The sequence below is a fragment of the Arachis duranensis genome, chromosome 7, assembly GCF_000817695.3.
Source record: "Arachis duranensis cultivar V14167 chromosome 7, aradu.V14167.gnm2.J7QH, whole genome shotgun sequence".
NCBI lineage: Eukaryota > Viridiplantae > Streptophyta > Magnoliopsida > Fabales > Fabaceae > Arachis > Arachis duranensis.
In genome coordinates, this window is record NC_029778.3 from 65,069,199 (window position 1) to 65,083,024 (window position 13,826).

Genomic DNA, 13,826 nt, shown 5'->3' on the forward strand with positions numbered 1-13,826 from the left:
TGGCCCCACTACAACCTTGAAAAGACCTCATGATGTGTGCATGGGTATACTAAATATTTGTTGATTAGTTAGATGAAGGACAAAGTTTAGAAAGCATGATTAGGGAAGAATAGAATGATTGACCCTAGACACTTGAGAGATTAGAGTGATATACACTACCAGTGAGGGTTCAGTGCTTGATTCTATGTTCCCTGCTTTCATGAGCTATCTTCTTACAAGTTTACTTGTCTTTTATTGTGTAATTTGAATTAGTGGAATTTGATTCATATTTGTCTTGAAAAACTTGTCTACTTTTAACCAAGTAAGTAGAAATATTTTGCATGTAGTTGCATCTGCATAGATAGGTTGCATTGCATACTCTCTATCATTCCTCTTCACTCCTTTATAGCTTCTCTTGAGCTTAGCATGAGGACATGCTAATATTTAAGTGTGGGGAGGTTGATAAACCACTATTTTATGGTTTATCTTGTGCTTAATTGAGTGGTTTTTATCAAATCTTTACCCACTTATTCATATGATTTGCATGGTTTTACATTCTCCTTCCTGATTTTGTGCTATGAATGAAAACATGCTTCTTTGGCTTTTATTTTCTTTTATTTAAATCCTCTCTTATTATCATTCGATGCTTTGATATGTGTGTTAAGTGATTTCAGGGATTACAGGGTAAGAATGGCTTAGAGGATGGAAAGGAAGCATGCAAAAGTGGAAGGAATACAAGAAGTTGAAGAAATTGCTAAGCTATCCAGCCTGACCTCTTCGCACTCAAATGGTCATACCTTGAGCTACAGAGGTCCAAATGAGATGGTTCTAGTTGCATTGAAAAGCTAACGTCCGGGTCTTCGATTTGATATATATTTTGCCATAGTGGCCGTACAGATAGGTGACGTGAACGCGCACTCCACGCGGACGCATCGCATCTGCGAATCTCATTCCACGCAAACGCGTGGATGATGCCTCCGCGTCACTTTGCCGCGACCTGTACGGACCAGAAAGCGCTGGGAGTGATTTTTGGGCTATTTTTGACGGCTGGGAGTGGAGCAGAAGGAATCATTCAATCATTACTCACAATTTTAGGTTTTAGATGTAGTTTTTAGAGAGAGAGGTTCTCTTCTCTCTCTTAGGATTTAGGATTAGGATTCCTCTTAAAGGATTTAGGATTTCTTATTATTTCAACTTACAATTTCTTCTGAGCTCCAGGTTCAATATTCCTTTATTTTGACTTCTCTTCTACTTTGAGATACTTTAATGCTTTTATTTATTAATGACTTATGTTGCCAAATTGGCTTATGAACTTCTCCATGTTACATTTGATATCTTTATTAATTCAATTTGAGGTATTTCAGAATTATGATTGCTTTCTTTTATTTATATAAATAATTTAGATTTTTCCCTTTTGGCTTTGGTTGAGTCATTGGAGACGCTTGAGTTATCAAACTCATTGTTGATTGAAAATTGGAATTCTTCAAGAATTAATTCGAGTTCCAATAACTCTAGCCTTTCCCAAGAAAAGACTAGGACCTGAGGAATCAAAATTAATTCATCCACTTGACTTACCTTCATAGTTAGAGGTTGACTTAGTGGGAGAAAAATCCAATTCTCATCACAATTGATAAGGATAACTGGGATAGGACTTCCGGTTTTTATACATTGCCAAGAGTTTTATTAGTTATTAATTTATTAATTCTTGCAATCTATTTCTCTTGCTTAAAACCTTTCTCAAACCCAAACACTATTTTTCCATAACCAATAATAAATCATACTTCCCTGCAATTCCTTGAGAAGACGACCCGATGTTTGAATACTTCGGTTTATAAATTTATTGGGTTTTATTACTTGTGACAACCAAAACGTTTGTAAGAAAGGTTGATTGCGTGGTTTAGAAACTATACTTGCAATGAGAATGTATTATAACTTCTAAACCATCAATCTTCAGTTCTTCAGTATTCCTCGAAGCTGATAGCACAATTGAGTAGATTTACAACCTTGGCATTTAGCTCCACTTTCTTTCTATCTTCCTCGGTCCAGCTTGCTTCTGGTTTAAGAGTGACTACTCCTTCAACACTTGTGTTAGTTGAAAACTGAGGACCCTCTAGGATGATCTTCCAAAGCTTGTAGTCTACTGCTTGCACAAAGATTTTCATTCTCTCCTTCCAATAGTTATAGTTTTTCCCATTGAAAAGAGGCGGTCTGTTGCTTGACTGTCCTTTTGTAAGGTTGTAGGACATCAGATTTGAGCCACTACTCTCTGCCACATGGATCTTTTCTACAAGCTGCAAAGCTTGATCTCTTTGAGACCAAGCTCTGATACCAATTGATGGTTTTCAGTGGCTAAGAGAAGGGGGTTAAATCTTAGCCCCCTTTTTTGCTTGATTACACTTGCTGGTCTTTGAGGAGACTTTTTTATTTTTGTCTCGTCTCTAGCCATGAGACTTTTATTTTTGTCTCGTCACTTGGCACGAGATATTTTTTCAGTTTTAGCTCCTGTGCAGTAGAAACAGAAATGGAGTAGAAGACAGAGATAATTACACCCAGATATATCCTAGTTCAGCTGCTAAGTGCAGTGCAGCCTACATCTAGTCTCCATCACAATAATGATGGAATTTCACTATAATCTTCTTGATTACAAACTGTAAAGTGCTAACCCAACTTACAAGGGGATTCCCACAAAATCATGAAATACAACACATATGTACAAAGGAACTCTAAGGACATCTATGGCTTTTTCTTTTAATTTTGTACTCTCTGCTTTTTTCCGCTCTATGGTTTTTTCATACAAACCTCATTGTTTACCTTTTTCCATGAGACTCAAGACATGACAAAATTAAACAGAAAAATACAAAATAGAATACATTGAAGGAGAAGAAAATTTGTAAGCTTAGGTAGCTATGAGAATTCTGTGCCTTGCACTCTCACTACTTACTTCTAACTCCTTGAATCAAACCGTGATTGTTCACCCTTTTTATAGAAGGGGAAAGCCTGCACAGTTGAAACAAAAACCAAGCTTAACTTCTTTTCCTTCACACATAACTGGTTCGGCCAGAGAGAGAGAGAAGAGGTAACCCATGCAAAACCCAACATGCAAATACCTCTAGTTCTTCCTTGGTCATCACTCTTCATCAATCCGAGCGCTCCATCCTTGGCTTGCTCTCCAAGATAAACTTCTGGCCCTTGATGCTTCATGATGATGATAGCTTTATCTGCTCCAATCTTTGCCTCTTCCATCACGTAGCCACCCTAGCTACTTCCTGTGGTGGTTGAGTAGAGTCAGAGACAAGCCATCCCTCCAAGGATCTTCTCCTTACTGGCCGAAATCTTCTTTAACCATTTTTGGTATGGAGAAGCTAAGATCTCATCATCATATCTTACCATAAGTGATAAGAATCTCATCCACTACATTTTTTATGTTTTCTTGCCATAATCATGATGGTCTTTTTTACTAGCTCCTTTTTCTTCTTGTTGGTAGCTTGCTAATGCTTCCATGTTTCCTGATGATATGACCGAAGGGAAGAAGGAGTAGAGAAAGAAGAAAGAGAAAAGAAAAGCAAAGCTATGAGTGTTATGACAAATAAATTAATTAGGTGCATTTTTCCAAGCTTTGTGTAGTAGCGTGTAAGCTACCCTTAATTGCCATCAAATCACTTTGACCTTTTCTCTTTCATATTTCCAAGGACTGCATTAACTTTACTTGATAAAATTTGAATTCCACCACATGTTAAAGAAGGAAGTCCGTTGGAAGCATACATCCAAGAGTCAATGAATTTGGTTTCATTATTTTAACCATTGTGCCCCAATTCCATTTCTCTTTCGGACCAAGCATGCAAAACAATTTGGGCTTGTATTAGTAACAAGTAGAACTGGCCCATCTGATAAAATATTTTAGCCAACATTCATATGACTAAAGATGCATAAGGCTGAATTTTGATTTTATTGGGCTTGGAATCTCTTCTTTTCATTTTGGCCCGAATAATCACAAATTACTTCAGCCATAAAATGTTGAAAACATCAATCAAGGTTGATTGGTTTTAAGCATATTGGGTTTGCAATAATTCTGTTTTTCTGTTCGGCCCAATAAGAAAACCTACATCACAAAATTATTAATTAACATGTGTTAAATAAAAATTAAACCAATAATTTTGTAATTAATTATTTTAATAAAGTTTGTTCATCATCATAATAATTTTGAGTTTTTCAAACTCATCATTATAATGAAGTTGTTAAGGAAATAGATATGAGTAAGATAGTGAGGGTAGGGTCTGGAGTTCGTTTGGAGTTGTTGTCGTGTTCTAGTGAGGATCATGTGTTTTATATGTGGAGAGGATTTTGAATTCTTCTACATGTGTAGTTGTGTCTTAAAGGAATTGAGGGTTAAATTCCCGTTTACAGATTTTTAGTATAAGGTATTGAAGCAGTTAAACTGTGCTCCATCGCAGCTTTTCCCAAATGGGTAGGCCTTATTGCGATGTTTTGAGATTTTGATGGAGTTTTCGGAAGAAAAATCTTCATTAGAATTATTTTTCTCTATGTTCTAGGCAAAAGGGGTCTGGAAAGGAGGTTGGGTGAACTTAAATAGTACACCAAATTTCTCTGTTTTTAAATTATATAAGTCATCGTTTAAAGACTTTAAGGAAATATATCTGAAGGTCAGGAGTGCCGAGAATGATTTTCCTTTTTAAGCCGCAAAATATTTTGGGTTTTGAGATGATTAGTTGGAGGAATGAGTACTTTATTGAATACTTGGTGGAGGTTATCGATCGAAAAGATCTAATTTCAGTTTTTAATTTACTTCAATGGGAAGAAAATAGGCGAGCTATAATAAATTATTTGGGTGAGTTTGGTAAATATGACTTGGTAGTGGTAGTTTTTACGTCAAGGGTTGTCCTAATTGTTTGATTATGTTTGTACCAAGTGGGAAGTATCCTGGTATTTCTGCTGCTAGTTTGAAAGCTCGGTTTAAGAGTAAAAATCTGGAAAAGGAGGGTTCGTCATCAAACCCGGACAAGGGAGCTGGAGAAGGTGAAGTTAATCAACCTCCATAAAACAAAAGAAAGTTATATTGAAGAAAAGAAAATCTGATGTTGTTGATGTTGATTTATCTGAAGATTTAACTGAAAAGGTTAAAGAGATACCTTTGGAGGAGATTCATGCTTTTATGGAGAATTAGAAAAAACTTTATAGTGTCGCCGACAATAGTGATGGGTCGTCTATTTGGGGAAAAGATTTCCCTTTTTTGGTTGTGATTGACGAGGTCTGTCAATAGTCGGTTGATATGGCTTTGGCGAACGAAGTCAGAGATGTCACCATTGATCAGTATATATAGGTACGACTTGTATGCCTTTTGTTTTAATATTTGCTTTGCTTTGTTTGATCAGTGTATGTTTGTTTTTTTTAGGTGATCGGTTTGCGCTTGGCTAGCATTGGTCGGAGCCAAGAAATTAAACATAAGAAGCTGTTAGTATTACTTTGGTTTTATTTTGGGGTCATTTATATTGACCAAGTATTACTTTTGAGTGTGATTTGATATTAAGCATTGTTTTTTATTGTTGATGTCCATCAGTTCTGATGGTAGTAGTTTGAAATCCAAATTTTTTGGATGGGATTAGAAATATGCATTTAGCAATTGCGTTTGATAGGGTTTGTATGACATACGTCATTTTGTTTGTTTGATGGTTATATCTCAGAGAGGTATAGATAGGAAATTGAGAATTGTAAATAGATATAGATCAAAATGTGAATTGTAGATAGATATAGATCGGAAATTGTGAATTTGTGGATAAAATAAATATGAAGATAGAGAATTGTATAAAATTTATCGACCTTTGCTTACAAAGATGCAGGTAGGCTTGCCTCGTTAAAATCTCTCCAAGAAAAATTCTTTTTGGAAAAATTCTTGTGAGTAAAAAAAAGAGTACAAGCCTGTCCTTGACTTTTAACTATAATAATGCTTTAAAGAAGAGACATTCCAGGTGTTAGGTAAAGTTATACCATCCAAAGATTGTAAACGATATGCTCCATTTCCGAGAACCTCAATAACTCGGAATGGGCTTTCCCAGTTTGCGGCGAGTTTACCATGTGATGAAGGTCTTCTAGCCTGCTTTGTTTTTTGTAATACTAAATCATTTGTTTAAAACAACCGAGGATTGACCTTTTGATTGTATCGCCGAGCTATATTTTGTTGCATTGCTCGGTGACGGAGTGTTGTAATATCCCTGATTTCGTCTATGCATCAAACTTCAGTTTGATCGTCGATTTGAGTCCTGATGGAAGACTAAGAGATCTCCAAGGGTATCATGGCTTCAGACCCATACACCAATCTGAAAGGTGTTTCTTTCGTTATTGAATGAACAGTAGTATTATATCCCTATACCACTTTTCAAGTATTATCTCAGCTCAAAGTCCTTTAGCATCATCTAATTTCTTCCTTAAGGCATGTAAAATGACTTTATTGGCTGCTTCTGCTAAGCCATTTGTTTGTGGATGTTCTACCGAAGAGAAGTGATGTGTTATTTTCAGGTTCTGCAAAAAAGAGGTGAATTTTTTATCGACAAACTGGCGACCATTGTCAGTAATGATATGTCAAGGTATGCCAAATATATAAATGATATATTTCCAAACAAAGAAAATCATTTGTTGAGATGTTATTTTAGATAAAGGTTGAGCTTCAATCCGTTTTGAAAAGTAATCAATGGCAACGATTAAAAATTTTACCTGGTCTGGTGCCAATAGAAAAGGGTGGAGTATATCAAGCCCCCATTGATTAAAAGGCCAAATTACGTCAGAATAATGTAATACTTCGGCAGGGAGGTGCATATTTGGAGAGTACTTCTGGCAATTAGGGCAAGCTTTGACCTTGGCACTATAATCTTGATGTAAGGTCGGTCAGAAGAATCCTGCACAGAGGATCTTGGACGTTAGGCTCCAAACTCCCATGTGGGTTCTATAGATGCCTTCATGAGCCTCTGATATAGCTAAGTCAGCTTCTAACCTAGAAAGGTATTTTAACAGAGGAGGAGAAAATTCTCGTCTATATAAAGAGTTATTGAATATTATGAAAAATGATGCTTGTTGTCTAAATTTTCTGGTATTGTCGAGGTTTTGTGGGATGTTTCCCATTTTGAGATATTACATATAGGGCCATCGCCAATCTTCTTCCCGTGTTACACTTAAGACTTCGATTAGATTGACACTTGGTGTAAGCAAAGTTGATTGATACAGAGTATAAATATGTGATTGTGTGCTTCCAAGCTTTGATAAGATATCTGCTCCATGATTTTGATCCCGAGGTATGTGATGGATTTTAAACTTAGTAAAGTTTGAAATTAATTTTTTGACCAGATCTAAGTATTTTGCTAGTAGCTGGTCTTTAACCTGAAAAAGTTTGTTTACCTGCTGTACAACAAGTAGAGAGTCGCAATATACCTTCAGTTCCAAGATTTGTAGTTCAATAGCCAGCCTTAATCCTGCAATTAAAGTCTCGTATTTTGTTTGATTGTTGCTTTCTTTGAAGGACAAATGTAGGGAATATTCTAGAACAAAGCCATTGTCGCCCTCAAGTAAGATCCCCGTGCCACACCCTTGAGGATTGGATGCTCCATCCACATAAAGGGTCCAGTGAATGTGGTGGTCTTCTAAACTCAAAGCAGTGAATTTGATGACAAAATCTGCCAGGTATTGTGAATTGATTGGTCCTCAACTTTGGTATCTTATATAAGATTCAGAAAATTCGATCGACCATTTGATAAGTCGGCTAGCCAACTTTGGTTTATGCAAGACTTGACGCAATGGTTGATCTGTCCAAATGTGGATGACATGGTTTTGAAAGTAAGGCCGGAGGCATTTGGCTGAGAACACAAATGCTAGTGCTAGCTTTTCTATTTTTGGATAGCAAAACTCGACATGCTGTAATGACTTGCTCACAAAATAAATTGGTCGTTGTATTCTGTCTCTTTTTGTAATAATAACAGAGCTTACGGCCCAGTCAGTAACTGAGATATAAAGGTAAAGTTCTTCCGCCGTAAAGGTTTTTGTAAAATTGGGGTTTTAAAATAGTAGTTTTTAGAGCAGCAAAAGCATTTTCACATTCTGTGGTCCAGTTGAAATTGTTTTTCTTTAATTTTTTAAGGTTTGGAAAAAAACAAAAAGACTTGGAAGCCAAACATGGTAAAAGTCTAGATAATGCAACAAGTCTCCCTGTTAGACATTGTACTTCCTTTACTGTTTGTGGACTTTTCATTTGCAATATTACTCGACATTCGTCTGGATTGACTTCTATACCTCGGCTTGTGAGCAGAAAGCTTAAAAACTTGCCTCCCTGTACTGCAAAAGCGCACTTCTCTGGATTTAGGCGCATGTTATAGCGTCTAATTTGAGTAAAAATTTTAGTAAGGTCATCAGCATACTTGTTGCCGATCTTAGTTTTTGCTATCATGTCATCGACATAAACCATGTTTCGTCCGATCTGTTTTGCAAATACTTTGTCCATAAGACGTTGATAGGTTGCACCTGCATTCTTTTATCCGAAAGGCATAACCTGATAGCAATAATAACCATATTTGGTTATAAAAGTAGTTTTATTTTGATCAAAGGAGTGCATGAGGATCTGGTTATACCCAGAGTATGCATCCATAAAGCTTAGTGTTGCATAACCAGAAGCATTATCTACTAAAGAATCAATAAAGGGCAAAGGATACGAGTCTTTTGGGCATGTTTTATTGAGATCAATAAAATCAACGCACATGCGTCATTTACCATTGTATATTTTTACCATTACGACGTTGGCCAACCAGGTTGTAAATCTGATCTCTCATATAAAATCGGCATTGATGAGTTTTTGAGTTTCCTCTAAAGATGCTTGCTTCTTTTCCATGCCGAGGTTACGTTTTTTCTACGCTATAGGTTAGGTAGAGGGAATGAGTGCCAACTTGTGAGATATGATCAAAGGATCATTCCCGGGCATGTTAACAGGTATCCATGCGAATAGGTCGAATGTTGTTGTAAGAAGTTTTGAATTTCATTCTTTTCTTTGGTGTCCAAGGTCATACCTACAGAAGTATATTTGTTAGAATCATTATTGAAATAAATTTTTTGTAAGTCCTCAATTGGTGTTAGTCGGTCGAGGAACTCGGCTCGTGGGTCTAGGTCTACCAATGCTGAGACCTCAGCAGAACTGTGAACGTTGTTTACTTGAGCTCCCATAGCTCGGTTTGTAATTTCAGATTGATGTTGTAACATTGACATGCTTCATGATGGTCAATGTGAATAGTTGCAATGAGGTCGTCTTGCATAGAAAACTTAACATAGAGATGAATTGTAGATATTATGGCGCCGAACTTGTTTAAAAAAAGGTCAGACAAGTATTAAGTTATAAGGACTGAAACAATCTCCAACCAAATATTGAACGTTAGAAGTTTTGGATAAAGGGTGCTTACCTAGTGTGGTTTGTAACCATACAGATCCCAATACCGAAACTCGTTCACTGAGAACCTGACCAAATCTCCACTAGAAGGTTGGAGTATGTTATTGCTAAGCTTCATTTTCCAAAATATGGAATAAAATACAACATCGTCACTGCTCCTAGGATCGAGAAGTACCTTTCGGACCAGGAGGTCCCCTAACTGAATAGATATAGCAACTGGGACATCCAGATTTATGATGTGGGCATTAAAATCAGAAGACTGGAATGTCATTTATGGAAGGTGAAGGGGGTAACTTTGGTTCGCTTGAGGCTTCTTCTACCGAAAGCATAGCTTGGTAGGATCATTTGCGTGCCGAGCTTGATGCTCTTCCTCCTGCAAAACCTCCAAATATACAGTTAATAATACCTCGTGGTTGGTCAGCGTGCTGATGAGTTATTTTCTCCTTTTCTCAAGAATATTGCCATGTAGAGGTGTGTTCGGCGGAGTTGGCGGGTTGTTTCTGCATGTGTCCACTGATGTATTTATCCAAATGATCCTGATGACCTAATCGTTCCAACAGATCCTTGACGATGACACATTTGTCAGTGGTGGGCCTATACTTTTGATGGAAAATGCAATATTTAGACTTGTCTGCATTCTTTGCGTCTGGATAGGCACCAGCCTTTCTAGGGGGTTTGATGAGTTTTGAATTCAGGATTTCCTTGATTATGTCGTCTCTCTTCGTGTTAAATTGTGTATATGAGTCATATCGGGAGTTAACTTGAAGGTCTTCTTGCTGTCTCAAGTTTTGTCCCCATCTTTGTTAGTGTGAGGCTTTTCATGAGGCTTTTCTGATTTTTGAGCTTGACAGAGCTCTTCGATCTCCATCTGGTCCTTGGCTTTTTCACGAAACTCGGAGAGAGTCTTCAGTTTGGCCACGGTGATTTCTTCTTGAAACTTTCTTGGTCGGAGTCCACTCTTGATGGCATGCAGATGTACTTCAGGATGGAGATCTGGTATGGTGATGGCTACCTTTGTGAAACGGGTGATGTAATCTTTCAGACTTTCATTCTGACATTGTTTGATTGTGTTCAGGTAGTCAGAATCATGCAGGTAGATAGAAAAAGCAGCAAATTGATCTTCAAAAAGTTTTGCAAGTTCCTAAAAACGAGAAATAAAATCTGCAGGCAAAGAACAAAACCAATTAAGTGCAGGACCGTCTAAAAAAGTAGGAAAACAACGACATAAAACAGAGTCAGAAGTACCGTTTACTATCATTATTGATCGGAATTTCTTGACGTGCTTCTTTGGGTCTCCTAACCCATCATAAGGAGTTAAGGTCATTGGCAAAGTGAATTTTCTGGGCATTTGAAAATTCATAATGTCAGCAGTAAAGCCCAATAGCGTTGTCGGACTCATCGTCTTCGTTCTCTGGCCGAGCCTCCTCGTGCCGTGGAGTTTCGAAAACGTATGTCGGATCAGATTCGTGCTCTTCATCCTCTACTCGTTCATTGCGATCACCATTGGTTCCAATCCGAGTATTGGTCAATTCGGCTATTTAGTTTGCCATCCTTTAATTTTTTCCGCTATGTATTGATTTGCTTGTTGCATCAGCTCAGTTACCATCTGAAGGAATTCGAAAGGTGTTGGTCAAGGTTGATCAGCCATGGATGGGTAAAGAAAGTTTTGAGGTCGAGAAGAGGATAAGAAAAAATTTCATGCCTTTGGCCCCACGATGGGCGCTAATTTTTCTGACTTGGATGACCAAAGTATAGTTTGCATGTGCTAAGTTTTTGTTCTGAACTCCAAAGTTTTTGTTCTGAGCTTTGTTCTCCAAGAATGATACACCTCAGTACGGAAGGGAACGATGTAAAAAAAAAAAGGAAGTACCTGCAAATGGCACTTCGATACTTAAATCAGTTCAGTGTGTATTCGTATCCCCCCAAAAAATATCTTACCTTCTTTATATGTAGGACGAGGTGTTAAGGGTTAAGTTTATTATGATCATTTTAATTGAAGAATAGTTATATCATATCATAACGTTATGATATTTGGTCGAGGATTCAATTTTAAATTGTATTGTTTGAATCGAATTATAACTCATTAAGTCGACTATAACGTACGATACCAAATTATGATTTTTAGTTGGATTGTAATACTCATGACTAATAAAATTTATAAATCTAATACTTAACCGATTTTAAATATTAAAAATTAAATTTTAATTTTTTAAATATTAAATCTATAATAATATAGAAATAAAATGTTGACCGGAATTACGAGTAAATATTGACAAAAAGTGTTTATTGCTAACAACATTTTTATTTATTTATTTATTTATTTATTTATTTTAAAGAAAAATCTCCATGAGTCAGTGAGTGAGTCAGTGACAGAGAAAGAAAGAGAAGTACCGTGCTAGTATTAGTATAGTATGTACAGCATATAAATCCATGTAGGCACTCCTCTCCTGAATACTCCATTATTGTTCTTCTATGGCACCTTTATGTTGATTCAAGAAACCAATTGTCTCTCTCTCTCTCTCTCTCGCCCCTAAGTTCTCATCCTTCTCAATAAAACGTAAATAAACAAAGAGTTATAAGATAGGCATATAGAGAAAGAACAACATAACAAAATTTTACATGGGGGGGTGGTTGGAGAAGAGCGTTCTGCACCCGTAACCCAGAATCCACAATTTTACATAACCAACACCGAAGCCAATTTTACATAACCAACACCGAAGCCAATCCCCAACCACCTGCGTCAGATTGAGCTTCCTCTCAGTCTCAGACACCGCAGATTCAACATCAAATCCATCCACTCCACGCTCCCCTAGCTTCAAGCTATCCCTGTTCAGAAACAGCTTCAAATTCAGAGTAACATAACTTAAAAACACTAATACTCATAATTATACAAAATTACTAGTTTAATTTGTAACATTTTTTTAATTGTGTGTAACAGAGTAGTTGTGGAATCTGTTTGAACAGCGTGAAGACGGGGCTGGGAACGGCAATTTACACTGCGGAATGCGGTCATGCTTTTCACTCCCCCTGCATCGTCGGCCACGTCAGCAGCAACAACACGTGCCCCGTCTGCAACGCCACGTGGAAAGTCGTTCCTGCCCTTCCGCAACAAAACGACGTCGTAACCACCAAAATATTCGAAGCGAAGAAGCAATCCGATTCGGTAAGACCATACGACGACGATGAGCCTCTCCCTTCTCCCTTCTCCGGTTGCCAAATCGCTCCGATTCCGGAGGCCGACGAAAACAACGACGACGAAGACCAAAACGACGTTTTCCAGGGCTTTTTCGTAAATCCATCAAAGCCTCCAATGATAACGAAGGACGCTGATTCAAGGAATGTACGGGTGAAGCTGATGCCAGAGTGTGCTGTCATAACGTCGTCACAGAGCCACGAGACTTATGCTTTGGTTCTAAGAGTCAAGGCTCCGCCACCGCCATCGTGTAGTCAGATCGGTGCCTCGCCACCGGTGGATCTTGTCACGGTTGTCAACGTCGGCGCCGGCATGAGCGGCACGAAGCTTCATATGCTGAAGCGTGCGATGCGTTTGGTTATCTCATCGCTCGGCTCCGTCGACCGGCTCGCAATCGTGGCTTATTCGGATTCATCGAAACGGTTGATGCCGCTGCGGAGAATGACGGCGCAGGGACAGCGGGTGGCTCGGCGCATCGTCGACCGCCTCATCTCCGGCCGACAAATAGCCGCCTCAGGCGGTGTAGAAGCTCTGAGGAAAGCAGCGAAGGTTCTAGAAGACCGAAGGGAAAGAAATCCGTTGGCCTCCGTTGTTCTCTTCTCAGAAACAAGTAATTGGAAGAATCAACGAGAAAGCTTCGGCTTCAGCCACGTGTCTTCCCGGTTCACCTTTATAGAAGTCCCGGTTCAATCGTTTGGGTTCGGGAAAAGAACCTTGTTCGGCTTCCAACCGGATGAGGATCATTGTGCGAAGCGCATTGAGGAATTATTCAGCGTAACGGTGCATGATTTAACAGTTCAGCTCGGAGTTTCATCGCATCATGCTGAGATCAGAGATGTTTATTCCTGTAATAATGGACGGCCCACATCGCTTGGCTCTGAAGCCTTTACGATTGGCGATTTGTACGCTGAAGAAGAGAGGGAACTGTTGGTGGAGTTGAGAGTGGCCACGTCAGCATTGGGAAGCCATCACGTGATGAACGTGAAGTGTGTCTATAAAGATTCGGTGAAACAGGACACTGTGTGCGGTAGGGAGCAAGCGCTTCCAGTGGCGCTACGGCTTGGTGGCAGAGCCGAGAGGCTTAGGAATGTGTTTGTGACGAGCCGAGCCATTTCCAAGTCAAGGAAACTGTTGGATCAGAATGAGTTTTCCAATGCTTATTGTGTGGTGGTTTCGGCTCGAGAGCTTTTAGCTCAGTGTGGCTCGGCTTCAGTGGACGAG

At 38.5% G+C, this 13,826-nt stretch overlaps 1 protein-coding gene across 1 annotated transcript in view; it reads left to right on the plus strand.

The window, feature by feature from the left end:
- Positions 1-12,094: 12,094 nt before the first annotated feature.
- The window catches only part of LOC107459274 (E3 ubiquitin-protein ligase WAV3), a gene marked incomplete at its 5' end in the record, with an annotated part of 1,974 nt that continues 242 nt past the window's right edge, over positions 12,095-13,826 (plus strand). Inside the window, 2 exons of the mRNA XM_021126805.2 lie at positions 12,095-12,265; positions 12,351-13,826. Coding sequence (XP_020982464.2) covers positions 12,095-12,265; positions 12,351-13,826 — 1,647 coding nt within the window. The remainder of the gene's footprint in view (positions 12,266-12,350) is intronic.